The sequence below is a fragment of the Etheostoma spectabile genome, chromosome 6 (assembly GCF_008692095.1).
Source record: "Etheostoma spectabile isolate EspeVRDwgs_2016 chromosome 6, UIUC_Espe_1.0, whole genome shotgun sequence".
Classification (NCBI taxonomy): domain Eukaryota; kingdom Metazoa; phylum Chordata; class Actinopteri; order Perciformes; family Percidae; genus Etheostoma; species Etheostoma spectabile.
Window position 1 is genome coordinate 14,761,032 of NC_045738.1, and position 20,471 is coordinate 14,781,502.

At 36.7% G+C, this 20,471-nt stretch overlaps 1 protein-coding gene across 2 annotated transcripts in view; it reads right to left on the reverse strand.

Moving 5' to 3' along the window:
• Positions 1 to 2,568: 2,568 nt before the first annotated feature.
• The window catches only part of LOC116690453 (mannosyl-oligosaccharide 1,2-alpha-mannosidase IA), a 197,550-nt gene continuing 179,647 nt past the window's right edge, over positions 2,569 to 20,471 (reverse strand). The window contains exons 5-12 of one of the 2 annotated variants that reach the window (XM_032517443.1): positions 19,625 to 19,719; positions 14,294 to 14,420; positions 14,077 to 14,170; positions 11,867 to 11,982; positions 9,519 to 9,738; positions 6,648 to 6,820; positions 4,658 to 4,773; positions 2,569 to 3,885 (exon numbers count right to left, since the gene is read on the reverse strand). In XM_032517443.1, coding sequence (XP_032373334.1) covers positions 3,744 to 3,885; positions 4,658 to 4,773; positions 6,648 to 6,820; positions 9,519 to 9,738; positions 11,867 to 11,982; positions 14,077 to 14,170; positions 14,294 to 14,420; positions 19,625 to 19,719 — 1,083 coding nt within the window. In that variant the 3' untranslated portion in view covers positions 2,569 to 3,743. The remainder of the gene's footprint in view (positions 3,886 to 4,657; positions 4,774 to 6,647; positions 6,821 to 9,518; positions 9,739 to 11,866; positions 11,983 to 14,076; positions 14,171 to 14,293; positions 14,421 to 19,624; positions 19,720 to 20,471) is intronic. The other variant, XM_032517444.1, reaches the window with a different exon arrangement.

Genomic DNA, 20,471 nt, shown 5'->3' on the forward strand with positions numbered 1-20,471 from the left:
GACTTTTTATCAAAATGTTTTTATGACATACTATACTATACTATATGACGTTCTATACTATTTCTTTCTATGAAATATTTTAAGACATATACTATTCTATGGCTTTTATAAAATATTTAATTTTTTTTATTAGGAATAACCCCTTGATATGTAAAATCTCGTTTTCAAGGGGGCCCTTATTTTGTATGACATACTATACTGTGACTTTTATGGAATATTTTGAATGATATACTATGACTTTTTATGTAAATATATTTATTACATACTATACTATGACTTTTTATAAAATGTTTTATGACATACTATACTATGACTCTATATGAAATATTTTTGACATACTATACTTTGACTTTTTATTAAATATTTGTGTGACTGTGTGAAAAACATTTTCATGACATACTATGAGTTTTTACATTAGATATTTTATGACATACTGTACTAGGAGTTTTCTGGAATATTTCGTATGACATAATGATGAAGACATGGGCCGCAGGTTGGAGTTGAACCGGGGTCCGCTACGTCGAGGAGCAAACATCCTCTACATGCGGGCGCCCACTCTTCCAACTGAGATATCTGGGCGCCCCTTTTCACAACATATTTGTATAACGTATTGCAGGAAGTACATCCTCTGCTGGGCCTTTTTGATGATGGTGTCTGTGTTGGGCTCCCACTTCAGGTCCTGGGATATAGTGGATCCCAGAAACCTGAAGGATTCCACAGCAGACACAGGGCTGTGGAGTATGGTGATGGGGGGAAGAGTGGGGGGGCTCTTCCTGAAGTCCACGAGCATCTCCACAGTTTTGAGCATGTTGACCTCAAGGTTGTTCTGACTGCACTAGAGAGCCAGCTGGTCCAGCTGATTTATGACACACTTTACTATGACTTTGTGTGAAAAATATTTTATAACATACTATGGGTTTTTATGTCTTTTATGACATACTATAGTATGACTTTATCAAGTATTTTTTGACTTTGTGTGAAAATTATTTTTGAAATACTATACTATGACTTTTTATTCGATATTTTATGACATACTATACTATGACCTTTATGGAATATTTTGTATGACATACATTGACGTTTTATGAAAATATATTTATCACGTACTATACTATTACTTTATATGAGACTTTTTTGACATACTATACTATGACTTTTATGGAATATTTTTTATGACATACTATACCATGATTTTCATGGAATATATTTTTGACACACTATACTCTGACTTTTATGAAATATTTTTATGACATACTTTACTATGACTTTTATGGAATATTTTTATGAGATACAATACTGTGACTTTTTATCAAAATGTTTTTATGACATACTACACTATGACTTTTTGTCCAATATTTTTATGACATGCTATACTATTAGTTTTTATTCAATATTTTTGACGTTCTATACTATTTCTTTCTATGAAATATTTTATGACATATACTATTCTATGGCTTGTTATAAAATATTTAAAATTCTTTTATTAGGAATAACCCCTTGAGATGTAGAATCTTGTTTAAAATATTTTTTATAACATACTATGGGTTTTTTATGTCTTTTATGACATACAGTATGACTTTATTAAATATTTTTTGACATACTACACTGACTTTTTATTCAATATTTTTTGACATACTATAATATTACTTTATATAAAACCTTTTTTATGACATACTATACTATGACATTTATAGAATATTTTGAATGACATGTTATACCATGACTTTCTATGAAAATATTTTTATGACATAATACATAATGACTTTTAAAGACTTGTTTATGACATACTGTACTATGACTTTTTATCTAATATCTTTATGACCTGCTATACTATTACTTTTTATTCAATATTTTGATATTCTATCTATACTATAACCTTTTAGTAAATATTTTTATGACATACTATGAGTTTTTACAATATATTTTTTATAACATACTATACTATGACTTTTATGGAATATTTTGCACGACATAATATACCATGACCTTTTATGAAATATTTGTATGACATACTGTACTATGACTTTTGTTTGACATTATACGGTTACTTTTTATTCAAGATTTTATCATACTCTACTATGACTTTCTATGAATTATTTTTGACTGTGTGAAAAATATTTTCATGACATACTATACTATGACTTATTGAATATTTTGTATGAGATAATACACTAAGACCTTTTTTGATTTTCATGACACACCTTACTATGACATACTATATTTTTATATGTATGTTATGTTTTTATATTATGACATGTTATAGTATGACTATAAAATATTTGTATGATATACTAATTTTTATTCAATAGTTTTTGCATATAGATTTTATGGCTCATGAAATATTTTATGACTGACCTGTTAGTAACAAAAAGTATATTTGGTTTTGTAATTAGGTAAACAACAAGGCCAATAAAAAAACAACAACTGGGATTGTTTTAAATGTACAAAGTTGCACAGTTCTTTATCAGTATTTGAAAATATTCAACAATGAAAGTTAAATCAAACAGTAAGAATAAGTAATACTAATTAATATCAGCAATAACTAGACTTAAAGTCAAAACCTTTTAGTTTTTTTTTTTTTACTGAAACACCTGAGGGAAGCAAATCAAAAGAGAACCCAGAAAAAAGATAAAGTAAAATCAAGACAAGCTCATACAGGGGTCAGTCACGTCATCTGTATGTACAACACATTCGCGCCACAACTGTGCAGGACAGCAGTGATGAAAACGGTAAAGAAAATGAAAACCCGTTTCCACTCTCGGGTTTACGGCCGTCAACGTCAGTATTTGCAGCCGTATGGATTCACATGTAAAGGCAGGGTGAAGCAGAAAATCTACAACAGAAACAGGAAAACCCATTTGGAGTTGGCTAGCAAATGCGTTCTTTTTCCTTTATTGCAGCCACCGAACTGACAGTACTCCATTTGTTACTTTTGATTTGAAAGGCTGAGACATAACGTGTTCACAGATAACCCAAGCATACAGTGGAAACTCAACCCAACATAATTGTTTTTAAGAAATGGTCCCTGGATGCTTAAGACACTGCCACTTTCCTGACACCTCTGAACTGTTAAAATTCATTCAAGCTTGTTTCAGTAAGAAACATGACATCAACATTAGTCTGGAAGTGGATTCAAGAATCACATTTCATGTTTGTCTGTACATTAATCAATATTCATTACAATTCAATCCTCGTAAATTTTACTTTGTCAAATCTCAACAAAAACATTACTAAAAAAGGGGAAAATAGAAATGCAAAGAAACCTTTGGTCAAAGAGTGTACTCACAAAGGAAAAAATGCAATGACAAGATAAGTAAATGATTCATCACTTAAGATTAACAAAACAGCAAAACTCAAGTGGTTTTCTATACGTTTCTCTCTCTAACAATATGGCCCATAGTTCAACCCTCTTCCCATTACATTTGGGTCTGCAATTTATACTGGTTTCCTCACAGAGGAAAGAAAGAAGGAAAGAAAGAGGTGCTCTTTTCATGAAAGTCACATTTGTCTTGATTGTCCACAAAAAAAAAAGTGCCAGCAGGAAGGAACCCCGGCGAACGGATATACAATCACAGCATAAAATGACAACATCCTTTACTGGAAAGGAATTGAGTCCATAAGACGCTCCTGAAAAGACTCTGAACCTGCATTGAATTGGTGTTTGCAATATTTGTGTGAGAGACTGTGTGCACAGGAAATGTGCACGTGTCTGTAACTGTCTCAGTTGGTGGTGGTCTTCAGTCTTATTCAGAGACTGTCTTATCCTGTGTTGCTTCGTCCTGCAGGCAGCTCTTGCGGATGATGGGCAGCGGATGGGCTTCTGTATTAAAGACCCAGTCCTCCAGTGGGAGAAGGTCGTCATCCGAGAAGAGCAGGTACAGATACCTGAGAAAACAGGAATTTATTTTCATCAAAATCTTGGCTTACTTCAGTTTTCCAACAGAGTAACATCATTCAGTTGAACTTTCATTTACATTGTATCAATAACTGAATCACGACAAAATTCTGAAAAAACGACTAAATAAAGACATTTTATGGCATACTTAACACTTGCCAAGTTTAGATAACCAAAGTAGCATTGATGACAGAATAAAATTAACCTGACAGATGCTTGTCAGGTTAATTATGTACTTAAATGTACTGTATGGGGTGTACTGTATTAAATGAAAGCTATTGAAAGTATTGAAAATGTACTTTTTGTGGCATTTTCACTTGACATATACTATACATATGTAAATAATATAATTCATCATTTATAAATGTTTAAAAATCTCCACCACAAGTGTCAACAAGCTTTGCCAACTCAATCTAGCATTAATAAATTATTCACAAACAAAGTAACACTGGGTGAGGCAGCATCACAGTCTGGTGTTTTCTGGTGACCTGAATAAGATTCATGATCCTGTCTTCAACAAAAAAAAAGGCTCTTTGCGTCTGCAAGCTGCGACACGATGTGTCAGCCGGAGTTTGTTGTGCTTATTGCCCACAGGATGATAAGGGGAAGTACACTTCAGATGTTTAAATGCACATCATCTCTTTGCTAGCCATGTTTCTCTCACAAGTGAAATTCCCATTCAGATACACAACAGATCACATTCCTGTGTTGGTTTACGTATGTGGTTGCTCCAGGGAGATGTAGTGAGGAAACAGGACTCACTTGAGTGTCTCTGAGAGGAAGAAGCTCTGCTGCATGTTGTCGTGGCTGGCTGTCATCGTGTAAACGTCACGGATCCCGGAGAAGCCAGACTCCACTCTGCAGTGCTGCTCCAGGGCCTGACAGGAGGGAGAGGGCAGATTTAAATGGGTCTTCAAAAACGGTTTTTTTTAGGACAAAAGTGAAGACCACTCCTTTCAGTTGCTTGATTGTACAAATTGAATCAATACTACAGTTAGTCATTCACCCAGTTAAGCAGCTCTCTGGTTAAGTGGGTAAAATGAAAACCTCGCTCTCGTGCTTCTGCACTGACAGGACCAAATGTTTTACAAACTGTGGTGAGGAAATCATACGAGTAATAAAGCAAAAAATCTGGTAATACTTTACTTGAAGGTACCTACATAAGTGTGACATGACACACAAACCCTAACCATGACCGAATGACACTTACTAAAAGAAGAAATATGTCAAATGTTTATGACACGTTCATGACAGTGTCATGTCACTCTTATGTAGATACCTTCAAGTAAAGTGTTACCAAATATCCTTTATTGCAGTGTGTCCATGTAAACCTATAGAAAGAGTAAATCATGGAACATGTGAAAAGCTTTAGCCTGCTACACAATTGAAGCCGAAGCAATGCTAAATCTGACAAGGGCTAATAGAGAGTGGCTGAGCTAGCCAAGCGGATTAGCACATTATTACCCCTGCTACAAAAGGTTGGCTTATATGTGCTAATTAACAAAGACCCTGACGTGTTAATGCTTGATGTTCATGAAGAGAAGGGTTGTACACCCGCTTTCAACCTTTGTGGCCAATAATTAAAGGCCTGTCAAACTCGTCAGCCTGATCTCTCTATTCCTGTGCGCACTAAATTAATGCTAAATCTATCATGCCAGCCCTCTACAGTTTACTTCAGCTAATGTCCTGTCTATTGCCACATTAATAATGCTGCTCCCTACACAACCTTCGCCTCGTGCTAGTGGGATTGCTTCATCTACACGCTAATGTATAGTGCCATACAATGTTAAGGAAGCTGGTTGAGGGTAATTGAGGGTGTTAAAGGGGCTTGACATAATAGGTGAATATAACTTATAAAATCAGAGTCCAAGCTACTCCTGAGACAGTAAGCAAGACAAAATGATACTGTACTGTATCTACTACCCCTTACTATAACAGGAAATTATTCTTTGTACTTTTTGGTATGAATATTATGTTTTCCTGGTTGTCACAACTGAATAAGTGGAAGTTGTATTTAATTCCAGGACTAGATGTACACTTAGCAGAAGATTTTCTCTTTGAATGGAGCAAGTACCGTCCACTAAACGACGTTAGATTACATTAGTGAGGATGCGTTGATTATAGCCTTAATGTTGATAGGCCAGCAAGTTTCTTCTGTTTATAGTGGGCCTTTGTTTTTCAGTTGATTTGGTCCAGACCAAAGAACCAGTTTCCTTTCACACAGACTTCTTAAAACCAAACCAAAATAGATGTAAACATGAAGTCCTATAATAATATAACAGAGAAAATCCTTCTGAATGTTTTCAAGAGCCTGACAGGAGAATGCCATAGCAGCTGCCAGTAGATGGAGTCTGACTTGGACCTCTAAATTAGCATAGAAGGTCCCCTGCCTGTTTGCCAAAGTGAACTCTGAGTTCACTTTTGCAGCGTGGTAGCGGTGTTGCAATTGTACAAAGCTGCCGGTAAAACACAGCGTTAGAGGGTATGGCCGCGCTCCCCGACACGCACGAGGAACAAAGAGACCATATTAAAGCACCATTACATTGTGCTTTAATAAAAATAAAAAAGTTTCACTTTTACCTGAGAAAAGTATTTAGAGATAAGCACCATCTTATCTTTGGACTAAGAGTATATTGGGAAAGCTTTGCCAACAGGACTAGTTTGACAAAATGTTTAAATGAAAAACAAATGTTTTTTTAAAATGTTATTGCGCCTCAAAAAAAAGATCTTGGAATAGTACACTGTATCTCACCTCAACCGCCTCCCAACCCCACTCTCTGTACTTGGGGTCGTGGGTCAGTCTCCACATGTACATGTAGCTCTCGATGACTTCTGGTCGAAGGATGTAATATCTGTCGCTCAGCCTGGTTGCTGTGGCTTCTCCTCCGCCGTCAAATCTAAAGGCCTCAGGTCCAAGTTTGGTCGCTGTCAAGAGTAAAAAAAAAAAACAGAACAGAGTTTTATTTTTGCCACATTTACAAAAGTTCTGCAATCAATTTCTAAATCTAAAAAAAATCTAAGCACACTGAATTTTTATCTTTCTTTTTTGCAAGTATAGCAAAACATTGCAGTGCATAAAGTATTGCTAGGTTTAAAAAAGGTCTTAAGGTTTGACAATGAAGACCCTCCCAGCATGGCAGACGGTCTGTGGGCTTCTCTTTTCTCCCTTCCTCCTCCTCATTCTTCCTGCTACTTTCATTATATTTCTACCACAATTCAAGACTGCCTGGCAAAGAGATGATATTCATGATACAGAACAAAGGAATCTATTTTTGACAAGGTCAGGGGCAGGAGCATCGGCATAGCAACATCTCAGAAACACGCTTGAAGTGGAAGTTGTATTATGGCACGCAAGATGAGTCTGACATTTCGTTTCTACCTACTGTGCTCAATTTGCTCAGACATTTTTTTTTTTCTCTCTGGCTTATCATCTGTGATTTTAGCCAACCACTGTGTAGCCATTTGGAAAATTGGGCCATGTTGGAGGAAGCAGGTTCTTTGAGGTCACTGAGGGTTTTGAGAGTAGTTGCATCAGATTGGGACAGACAATCATCTTGAAATAAGAAGTCGGTGTAACAGAGAGCTGGGCCACCTGGTCAGCTAGTCCATTATGGTGTATGTGTGAGTGAGCATTTTCAAGCAAGACAACGAGAAACAAAACACAAGTTGGTAGTAAAAAGATGATTAATAAGGACAACAGTATACAGAAAAAACATTAAGACAGGAAGATACAGTTGGTGGGTCAGTGACATCAAGTTAAGTTACAAGTAAATTTCATTATACAGTCCAAAATCAAAAATATGTTTCAGAGAGCTTTACAATATGCTCCTTTTGGATAGTTAAAAAAAAAAAGGCAGGGAAAAATAAATGAAAAACCCTAGTAAGAGCAAGAGGAGGGATCTTCTTCCAGGACGGAACATACACTAGCATCGTGTTTACAGAGTAAACAGAAGTAGCAATAGCGCAATTATAATATAAAGCCTATTCATGGTGTAGATTCTTAAATCTTTTGCTGCACCCTCAACTACCTCAATGGCATTAATAATCAAACTTTTTTTGTATTATTTTTAAATGTGTATTTATAAAAGTTATTGTCCATTATAGGCACAGTAGTGAAAACTGTCCCTGTTTCTTTTTTGCTCTTGTTTTTTATTATAAAGCATTTTGTGATGTATAAATTAAAATTACTTACTCACCAAAACACATTGTGTGTGCAGAGCAACCTTGAGGTATGAAGTATTTTAAACCCTGCATTGTTTCAATTTTTATATATGTATTTGAACAGTAGTTTGAATAAGTGACAGTCCTAAGTTACACATGATGTCAGTCTCTCTCAAGTTGCTCCAAAGATGATTTTTTGGGGGCTTTTTCCCTTTATTTATGAGTGACAGTGGATAGACAGGAAAGGTGGGAGAGAGATGGGGGATGACACACAGCAAAGTGCCGCAGGTCGGATTCGAACCTGGGCCGCTGCAAAAGCCTCAGCCTACATGGGGCGCACGCTCTTACTGGGTGAACTAGAGGCCGTCCCAAGTTGCTTCATTGTACATTAGTCCCCACATCGCAATAGCAGAAATGCACAAAGCTAAGCGTTAAAAGTCTATTACCACTTCTTTCTTTTAAACCAATAAAACTTTCCTCTTCCTGCTGCTTCCCATGATATCCCCATTTTACAGCATAATTATGTTGCTGTGAAGGTGGCATAGATCCAGAGCAGCAGTCTCTATGGTAACCGTATTTAAGACACAGTTAAATAGCAGCCACTTTAAGCACACGCAATAGCAAATCTCACTTCTCTCTTTTCTGCAGACTGCTAATCCAAGAGCTGCTAAGTACCATCCGGTCCCCTTTAATGAGTGGAGAAAAACCTGGTGGATGACTATGAAAGAGGAAGCCAGAGAAGCCGTTTGGCCCTGCAGATCAAAAGTATTCCAAGCATATTAAAAAACCTGTTATGTGGTGAGTCACATTATCTTACTGGAGAAGCGAAGGCGAGTGAACACTTGAGGATGAATCCTTACAGCCCACCCAACAGTGGAATCTTAAAATTAGCAGATTATTGTCAGGGCCAAGGCATGTGCCAGGGAAGAGAAGAGATCAAACAACGGTCTTTCCAAAAAAATTTAAGGCAGGCTTGTTGCCGGGAACTTTTGCTTTTATCTTTTTGTATATTTCTCTTGGGTATATCTATAGAAACTCTTCCACTCTCCCTCATTAATACTGTACTTTTCGGATTTTACTGTTTTCTATGTTCACTCTTTCTATTGTATGATATGTGTTTTTACTCTTGGTTTCTGATGTTAAGCACTTTGGATACCTGCTAGTTGCTATATAAATACATTTAGACTGTTTGATTGTAGGTTGGACACACATTGAATTTGCTTGTGGACTCAATTTTTAATCACAATGTTTGCTCTACCATTCTTTATCTCCATAATCTCCATTTTGAATTTGACATGGTCTATTTATATCCAAAATAAAATAAGCAGAAGCAGCTCCACATCTGTTGCCAATACTCCTGGACAACTTTGAGCCTTCTGAACTGAACCACTTTTGCAGCCTCTCAAAGCAAAGAGCCTCTGCACACTCTAAATTTCCCTCTTTTCCCAATATTTCCACACACCTGAGCGAGTGTAGCTCTCGTGGCATGTGTGCGTGATCTCGGCAGCCAGGTCCATGTAGTGTTGTCTCTTCTCCGGCGCTCCATCATCAGCTCCGATGCCGATCATGCCCCCAGAGAAGCAGGCCAGGTGGCCCATCTTGTGGTCCAGGATCCCTCCCCTCCACTCGGCCATGTAGGTGAGTCCACCCGGGGACTTCTGCACCAGGTTAGCTTCAATTGCCTGCAGCAACACACACCAGCATTTTCTTAAAGGTTATCTAAGCGATGTCACACGTGTTTAAAGGCAACAACATTTTTTGTCACATACAGCAGACATCGCTTAGAGCACCTTTAAGGTTATAAAACTGTATGTGGGCTTTATTCTTATGTGAACTGAATATGTTTGCAATACTTTTTATATTGGCACAACAATTCCAAATCATTGGATTTATACACAGTGTTCTCTATAAAGGCCTGTACAGTATATGTGGACAACTTTCACACATGAGGGATGATTCCAACATGGCTGCTACACTGTAAATGTCTGCAATTATATTTTAAATTATGTATGTGGTGAAGAACAGGAAGGCAAAGCTCTGAAGGATTTCATCTAATACCCTGTGAAGAAGAGGTCCAGCACAGATCCTAAATAAACTATCAGAAAAACGAAAGGAAGATGCACAAGGAAGTAAAGGAAGAACTCTGAATTGAAGAAAAAAAACTTGACTTTCTTCTTCAGAGAAATCTGCGAAGTTATGTGCATTTCTGCGTCTTTGTACCTGTGTTTCTAGTCAGAACGTCAGGTTTTAACAGACGGAAAATACCACTTACGACATCTTTTAAGATTATTTCTGAATGACTCATCATTACCTCTTATAGATTGTTCCCCCTCTCATCCATTTTCTGTGGCTTGATGCTTATTTTGCATTTTAATAGAGGTTTGTGATTTTTAGCAGCAACTCCACAATGTGCTGATAATTAAAAGTGCAAATTCCCCCTTCAATCCTAGGTCCAATCATTCACCCTAGAAACGTTGAGGAAATTAAAGCGTCCTCTTTTAGATTCATGTGTGTAGAACATTTGGTTTGTGGGGTGGGATATTTTATTGTCAAATTACTTAGTGACAGTAACGACCAGTACTGTATTGTGTACTTTTTTTTCCCCCTTCATGTAACAATTCCCTTCTACTACTGCTGTATACTGTATAAGAAACCTTTTATGCTGAATGAGGGTTGATTAAGATACAACATGCTAAGAGCAAAACAAAGTAAAACGTATAAAATGATGACTCATTGATAGCATGTTCTAAGAAAAAAAATCTTAAGGGCTGAGACTGACGATTTTCCCACTAAAGAGCTTTTGTTAGCAGTAATCATGGTATTGCATGTTTTTGCTATTCAACACTGTTTAATTAGTAATCTACTTGTATTTGAATGCCACTGATAATAAGGGGCGCCGCGCCTTCACCTTAGATCTCTGTATCAACAGACAGTTTAAATTAATCTGATAGCATGGGGGTCCCAGGCCATATGGAAATCAAGTCACAGGGGAGAAGGAGAGTATGTAATTAGCAGCTATGAGGAAATCTCAATGGCAATATGAAGATATTGTCTGTGATAATATAATTGTAGCCGGAGGGAATGTGCTTTACTCTGACATTATCTGATGAAAACAGACAGATTCTGATGTATTTTTTAGCGTGTGTATAGTGTGTGGTGGGTTCATGTACACAGACATATTTCTGCAGGTAGTGGGAGTGCTCTTTTTTCACATCACAGTATATATAAATAAATGATTCAGTTGCCATCTAATCACATTATGCAGTGCCAAGAAGCTAGTCTTATTATCTTGCTTCCTCTCCCTATGACCGTTCCATTGAGCGCTTCTCTGTCACAAAAATACTCCTGAATTATATAATCATGGTATGGTGCTTTAAAATAAAAGTGTCCAGTATGGCTCTACATCCATGTCTGAATAAGATTCACTGAATGTCAATAGAAGAGAGAAACATCTATACATCTATGCATAAAAGCCCTGGTTTTGAGTGACAAGAGAACACTTTGCACTTCACTTCATTAGGTGTAGTGCGGTCTAGCTACCTTCAGACATGCACCTTGTTATGTAAATGTAAAAACAATTTAAAACATTGGTCCAGTGTAGCGCCTTAGTCACTTTTACTTAAAAGCCATGGCAGTTGTGTTACTAGGTTGGACACTAGTGTAATTTTGTACAAGGTACCTGCTGTCCCCTCGTTGTTTTAACACTGTCTATACGTCCTGACTTTGTTTGACTGCAGGCTTAAGCAAATGACTGTAACTACCATCATTTGATCTAACTTAGGGTGAAATTTAAGATTAAAATTTCCATACCTCCAGAGCGCCGTAGTACATGGTCTTTGCATTTCCATCCGTCTTATCCGACATCAGATAGGATTTGATCAGATACTCGTAGAAACTATCCCCGAGGCCACCGATGGAAACGTGATCTAAGAAGGGGAATAGGAGGGGAAACAGGTCTGTATGTATGACAATATTGAGCAGGGTCACACAAAGGTCTGTGTTCAGAGTATCTGCACCTGTTGAATATATAACTATATAATATATATATATATATATATATATATATACAAACATGCATATATATATATACACATACAGTACATATACACATATGTATGTGTCTGTATATATATGTATTTATACATATATACAGTATATACATATGCTATCTATACATATATATGCTGCACAAACATATATGTGTATATGTTTATATACACACACATAAATATACATAGAGTATAAACACACAGTATATACACACACACACATATATATATATATATATATATACATACATACAAACGTTTTGTATACAATTTCAAGCTTTTGGAGACATTGCACACCTTTAATAATAATAAATAATAATAATACATTTAATTTATAATGCACTTTTCATCAATAAATCTCAAAGTGCTACAGGTAAAAAAAGAGAAAATTGCTAAATAGTGGTATTTCAGTTATAATATAACATTCAGTTATAAGCTAAAAGTGGTATTCCTGTGACAGTAGATGTATGTGCACAGTAGGCTGTTCAATCCTTTTTTTTGTGGAGTTCCAGTCAACACCATCAGACCTATAGCAAACACTGTTACTACATCTCGCTACAGCAGTAAGTTAATTGTCTCCTAATGGTGTTGATTTTTCCAAAAGCTTAGATGAAATGAATGACTGAATCATTTTAATTGGTTGATTCATCCATATATTTTATGGCAGTTATCCAGGTCCCATTTATTAAATAAATTATACCATTAGAAATGATTGTTATATACTGCTGGGAAGTACTAAAAAAAATAGGAAGTAATAGGAAATAATTCATTTCTGGTTTTACATTATACTTTTATACTTTGGCCGGTATGATCGCGAAACAGGTATTAAATAAATAATAATTTATTTCAACTTAGAGAGCCCTGCAGAAATCCTGTTATTCCATTCACAACTGAAGTCATACAGGCCACCATACATGACAAACCTTCTGGAATCAAAGTGTTGCATAAGCCTTTGTGACTTGTGGTTAAACGTGCTGCATTGTCTATTTGGTCACTCTTTCATGGCTTTTCTGATTCATTTGTGAAGTGAATGATCATGTATGGTGAACCCAAATGCTCTCTGTTCACTAATAGTAGAAAATGTTTTTTTACCTTAAAATTATGTAACACACTTAAAGCTTGAGTGGAAATTGAAACAAGTGGCTGTTGATTTTCCTCTTAAGTCCACTTTCATAAAGAAGAATATAATATTGCAGTGGGGGCGTGCATGAGTCTCCACTCCTGCTCATTGCATGAACACACATGCTTTGCTGACTCCCCCACAAGGTTATAACAGTGCTACTATCTTTGTCCTAGCCACAGACAGATGAGGGCGAGTTGTGAAGCCAAGGTTCCTTTTTTCTCTTTGTGGCAATAAGAATACACAGTTTTGCCTCTCTGCATGCACACCCACCAAAGTTAGCTCTGTTTTCATCCAGATTAGCACCTTTTCAGTCACAGCGTCTAGTTTCAGGTAAATCGGAAAGATCCAATTTCCTGAAGTAATTTAATTCATTATCATTTTAATAACCCAGAGCAATGGGAGTCATATAGCCATTGCTATGAGCCTGATATTAAAAATGAAAGGAAAATAGACGGATGACTGGGTGGCACAGACGAGCAGCTAAAAGAGCTTTGACACGTGAGGTGACTCAACGTCTGTCAACGGTGTGAAAGCCAAATAAAAGAGTCAGAAATGGGAAAGGTAAAAACGCGAAATGACTTTTAATTAACTAAAAGTCCTGTACTTTAATCCCACATTGAGAAAAAACAGTGATTGTAATAATTAGTAGGTAACAAGAAAGACCTTTTCTTTGCAGCTCAAAGAAGGATTTGTCACCAAGATAACATTGTTTTTTCCCCAAATAATACAAGAAAGACACAGACCTTGTCCTACAAATTATATAACCCACATTTACCCATAATCTTATTCAATACAATAATAAACACATGTATAACCAGAATAAAGAATATATCTAACACAATACTTACGTTGGACCCAGTTGCCGCTGACTGGACTGAGGAAGTTGGGGTACAGCCCATGGGGTTTTTCAATCTTGCTAAGTAGTTTTCTGATGTTCATCACCTGCAAAGGGTACAAAACAATATTAGAATACCGCACTGTCTTGTTTTCACACATTCACCTTGTACTATATAATTTGGATGGAAAGCATCATGCAGAGAATTGGTCTATTAATATATATCGCACTTTTTCTGTGTAGATCGGGTTCCTGGAGAGCTCCGACAGATGGACAAATTCAAGGTGAAGGGTCCCAAACTCAGCCAGGATGCTGCTCCCAGCTGAGGCCCAGCCCCAGCTCCAACTGGTGCCACTGCAACAGAGACAATAACCAAACAAGTAGACTAAGTCTCCTGGCACCTACACTTTTGAACACCTTCATAAGACCACTACACACAGATATATATACACAGAGTAGTTAGAAAAAGTAAATTAGAGCATTGCATTCAGAGACATGTTGGGAATGTTGTCTTTTCACACTGTGTAAAGTGACCCAAAGTTTGGTTGTTTGGTAAATTGTAGGAATGCCTGTCTGTGTGTGTGTTATGCGCATATTTCTCAAACAGAAATACAAAAGATACTGTGTGTGTGTGTGTGTGTGTGTGTATGTGTAAATAAATATATATATATTACACACACACACACACACACACACACACACACACGCACACACACACACACACACACACACACACACACACACACAGTATAGTAAATACAGTGCATCGTTAAATGAATCAATCACACGTTGACTTTTGCCACTCTAGCATTGACTGAGCAGATGGCAGCAGAGCTTTGGCAGCTTAAATGTGGAATACTAGCAGTGAACTGTCTTTGACTTTGAATAAACAAATGACAATTCCCGAATTTAAGGAAGTTTCAGAATCCCACACATGCAAAGCACAACCAGCTACAGACAACATGTGGCTGAGAGAGCATGATGCCACTAATAGATGCCATATGCAGAACACTTTACTGTCAAGACCAACACTAAACCTGTATGGAAATTAACAGAAATGAAAAGAAATGAAATGTTAAATTTGTTAACGATCCGACACGAGACAACACAAAGTTATTATAAGTGTGTCTGGTGGACCACTTGGCCTCTTCTGTCACTGCTTAACACATCATAACAGACAAGTCTTATTAGTTTATTCCTTCTCGAGATGGAAATCAATAACCATCTACTGCATGTCTACAGAGATGTGTGTAATGCATTCCATCCAAAGTATATTGATCTATTTGAACATTCAGCTATTGTCATTTGTGATTTCAAGAGTTGGACCATGTATCATCCTCCTAAATTAACTCTTCGTTAAGGCTGGAGATTACATATAAGTGAACGTCACATTCAATGTTTTGTCATGTAACATAGACAAAACATGAAAACACTATGTAACATTTGTTTATGTACCTTGTCTGCTTGTTGTGTTTATTTAGCCAAAAATGTAAAGTGTCTTTGCGCATCTAGAAAAGCGCTATAAATAATAAGTATTATTATTATTATTATTATTGTTACATTTAAGCCCTAGCCAAACAAGTTCACACGTTGTTGCTGTAATGTATTGTTGTATATTGTGTGTAGTGTTTATTTTTTGTTGTCTGGGGAAGTATTTAATGCATATAATGTATTTAACACACAACAATAAAGTTGAATTCAACTTGCTGATTACGCTGATCACCGCCATAGAAAGCTCTATGTATGTACCAAAAAAAGCTATTAAAACGTATAACTACTGTAAGTTGACAAGATGTTTATTTAATTATTTTTATTACAACCTTCATTGTAGACTCAAGTTGTAAGCTGTTGTAAACTTAATCATTTAAAAGTTTAAGAAAAACAAAGGGAAAGGAGGAGAGCTGAGAGATGGAGGAGCTAGGAGCATGGCGGAAGCTATGGCGGTTAATCCTGAAAAATGTGTCCAATAAGGTTTCTTAAGTGGATCTGTTTATAATAAGTCAACTTGACCCTTACCAAAGTCTGTGTTTTCACTGTGTAAAGACAGCTTTAAAAAGTTACCAAGAAACTATCAACATCAATCTCAGCCACCCATGTGACCATTCAGTTTTGTTTCCTCAAGTCAGTGTGGGGTAATTCCCAGTTAATGTGTGGTCTCAGAGACAGCACACTAATACACTAGGGCTGGGATTACTTGAGGCAAAATGTACTACTAGAATGGCGTTACATATCCTCTAATAAATGCTGGAGAAGATCAGACATCCGGTAATGAATTGAACTGAAGTTGTAAGAAGGGGGGGAAAAAAGGAGGGAGAGTGAGTCAGTTTGCTACTCTGAAGAATGCATCCATTAAAAGTTTGGGGGCTACATCATTAGTAGCTCTGGTTTGACTCACATCTGATTCCTCTTTTAAGAAGAATCAATCTGAGAATCAAAGCGGCGGTACAGGGTGGTAGTGGGTGGTGTGTGTATGTGTGTTTGGAGAGGTGGGAAGGGAAGTGGTATCACACATCACTGCTGCCTGGTGTGCAACAACAATGGCACTCATCCATTAATCTTTTCGCCCCCTAAACAAACAAACTCTTCCCCAGCTATCAGAAATATAATCAAGTGCAGAAAATAATAAAAAATTCATAGATCAATATCACATGTCATGCATCATGTGTTGGTAAAATTGGCATTTTTATGCATCTTAATAGAAGAGCTAAAATAATTGTAGCCTTTGATGTTGACTGGGAACACACACACACACACACACACACACATCAATCAAACGGTGACATCTCTATTTTAAGGGCTATCGGGGCCATCTTCAGCATTTTGAAGTGCTTTTAGCTCTAAAAAAACGCTACCACTCAATGACTACTTTAGTTAGTTTATTTGTATATTATTAAACACTTACAGTAAATGTTGTCATAGTATAAAGTGTTTATTAAATCCTGCACATCGAAAGGTTTCCCCCATAGAGTGCTTATAGAGTGTAAAACAATGAAAGAGCTGTAAGTGCAAAGTGTATACAAAAAAACAGTTTTCTTAAGCCAAAAAAAGAAACCAAACATATACAGTATATCTCTATTATTAGGCAGATGATTATTTTCTCGATAAATCTTTTGATTTCTTTTTCAAATGTCTTGTTTTGTCTAACCAACAGTTCAAAACAAAAAGATACTGTATAAGACAAAGAATCCTCATAGAGGCAACTAGAGAATGTCTGTTGTTGTTGGAAAAAATACTTAAATGATTAATTTCAAATTGATCAACTAATCTCTTAATCAAGTAATCCTTTTAAAAGGTCCCATGGCATGAACCATTCACTTTATGAGTTTTTTTTAACATTAATATGAGTTCCCCCAGCCTGCCTATGGTCCCCCAGTGCCTAGAAATGGTGATAGATGTAAACCGAGCCCTGGGTATTGTTGGAGCTAAATCCTGCTTAAATGTATAATGCGAATCCCACACAATATTTAAACACATATAACATTTTAAATCCCAACAGTATCCTGCTCTGCCTTTGAGAAAATTAAAGCCCAGATGGGCCAAGCTGGAATCTTGCTCCTTATGAGGTCATACGGGGCAATGTTACCTCCCCTTTCTCTGCTTTGGCTGCCCTGAGAATTTGGCCCACCCATGAGAGAGAGACATCATGGCTTTCAAACCAGCAAAGTGGCAGTTGACCAAGGCCACAGCCCCAGCCTCCACCTTGCCCTGCCTATCTCCTCTTCAAAAGCTACAGACTCAGAAATAGCACATACATAAGGAAAGCTAATTATGGGACTGGCTTTAATGGCTGTAATTCTGCATCAAGGCTGAATTTTTGTGAAACAGACTTCAGATATGGTATTAGGGGACCACTAAGGTCTTTATAAAAGCATCCAAAGAGCACTATGTCATGGGACTTTTAACACTTAAAAAACTTAAGTAAAACAACTTGTAGAGTTTTGATGTGGTGAAATCTGAAATTTCACCTAAAATGTATTGTACCACACTTATCTCAGAGCGAAATTTCCCCTGCAGATGTTTGACAGTAACAATAAACATGCAGGAAAGGACTCATAACACGTAAGTAATGCAAAACAATTCATCATTTGGAGCTTATGAGAAGGTACTTCCCACACACTGTCAGAGCCACAGGCCGTGCAGCAGGACTGAGCTCCCCTATGGGCACAGTGCTGACTGCCTGCTTGTGTTCTGTTACACATTGCGTATGTTCTTCTCAAGTAACGTGTGCGTTTGTGTATAGTTGATAAGTTTATTTGTGTGTCTGCACGTTGTTCCATTCACCCCACATAACCACAGTATGGGCAGCCTGGTTCTTCCTGCCCATCTGTACCACACAGGCCCATGTTGGTGATGTAGCAGGAATTAACTGCAGAATAAGGTAATTAAATCTGCCAGCAGCTGTCCAGCTTGGCTGGTGGGTTAATTGGTAGCAGGTGGATGACAGAAATGCCAGGAAGTATCTTATAAAATAAGATTAGTGAATGAGCAGAAGAGCAGGGTATATTGTAATGTTTCCCAAAAATCTTAAAAACAGACATTAAAGAAGTTTGGGTTTTTTAATTTGGCTAAATAACTTCCAATATTCAAACATTGGCAGTGTACAATATTTTAGATCCATTTCATCAAGTTGAATCATTAATTCATGCATGAGACAGAGGTAAAGTCAGGCTGTGAGTATGTAGGCTAGCGATGATAATTTGACTGTCACAGTCACAACACAGTGCCGTTATCAGCATTCATAGTTTGTCAGATTATTTTTCTGTCTCATGATAAAATTGTTAAATCACAAAACAAGAGGCTCATTTGTCTCTCCCACTCTTGCATAAAAAATAACTAAACAGAGAGAAAGAGAACTTAAAAGTTCATTGTCAGATACTTTTAAAAAGGAAAAATAGCATGTGTTGCGTGACAGTGGAATTAACAAGATTGTGTCAATAAAGATTTTTAGATTAGAAAGCTAATGGTTTGGAACAGATTAAAAATCAACTAATTTAAATACATGCAAATATTATTCATATGATCTTCCCAAAGTGTTTATGAACCCAGATTAATTCTTATCCAAATGTTATTGTCATTGTAAAGCTTAGCCTGCAGTCGCTACAAAATAAACGGAGAATGTTTGTTTAGAATTTTTTTTAACTAACTATTTATGCACAGAAAATAGGTACTGTAATTTCTAAAAATTCATGTGGAGCTGATTTATCTTACTGAATTACAGACTTGCATCTACTTTCTTCTTTTTTCGAACATGAAAGTGCTGGCTTATTTGTATGAACCAATATGTCCCGAGGCATTGCAATATCTGAAAGTTAAAATTCAGTTTCATTGCATGTAATTTAACTGAGTTTTAAGAGGAAAGAATACAATATTAGCCTATTTTGTATTTGTTGATATCTCTCACATCAAACTTAGCTCAAGTTTTTGAATCAAGCTCTGCCTCTGGTTGCCAAGAAGAATAAACTGCATGTGCACTGATTAATGCCAGCATGCTTGGTAACTCAATATCGTCTTTTATCAGGGATGGAGGACTTTTAGAGGTGAAGGCTGCTGCTGAGACTCACCTCCCCAGGTTGATGACTCCTCGGGGGATTCCTGTTGGCGTGTTGAAGGCAGGCAGCAGCTTCTCTCCCAGCTCCATTACTTTACTCTTGTACAGCTGGAAAGAAAATACATAAGAAGACAACTTGGTAAACAGACAAATATTATATATATATATAATATTTTTTAACCAGGGCAGCAGTTTTCAGATTACATTATGTGCTCACATAATTGCAAAAGTCGTTCTCCAACGTTTTTCTAGTAGTTTTTAAAATGATATCAGATTAGTAAACATAATGTGCCTTTGGATGATTGGAATGGTTGCTGATAATGGGTAATGTAGATTTGTATAAAGATCAGCACCCACTCGATCAGCTGGTATTATGTCTATAATGGAGTGGAATAGAAATTTGTAAGTGACCCCAAACTTTTGACCGGTAGTGTAATATATATACACCACACACACACATATACCACACATATACTGTATACATACATACACACACCACACACACACACACACACACACACACACCCCACACACATATATATATATATACACACACACACACAGTGGGGCTCAAAAGTTTGGGCACCCCAGTGAAATTGTATTATTGGATAAGAAGCCAAGAAAGATAGAAAAATCTCCAAAAGGCATCAAATGACAGATTAGACATTTGTATAATATGTCACAAAACGTTAGATTTTATTTCCATCATTTACACTTTCAAAATAACAGAATACAAAAAAACGATGTCTGCCAAACTTTGGGCACCCTGCAGAGTTAATACCTCTTACTGCCCCCTTTGGCGAGTATCACAGCTTGTAAACGCTTCTTGTAGCCAGCCAAGAGTCTTTCCATTCTTGTTT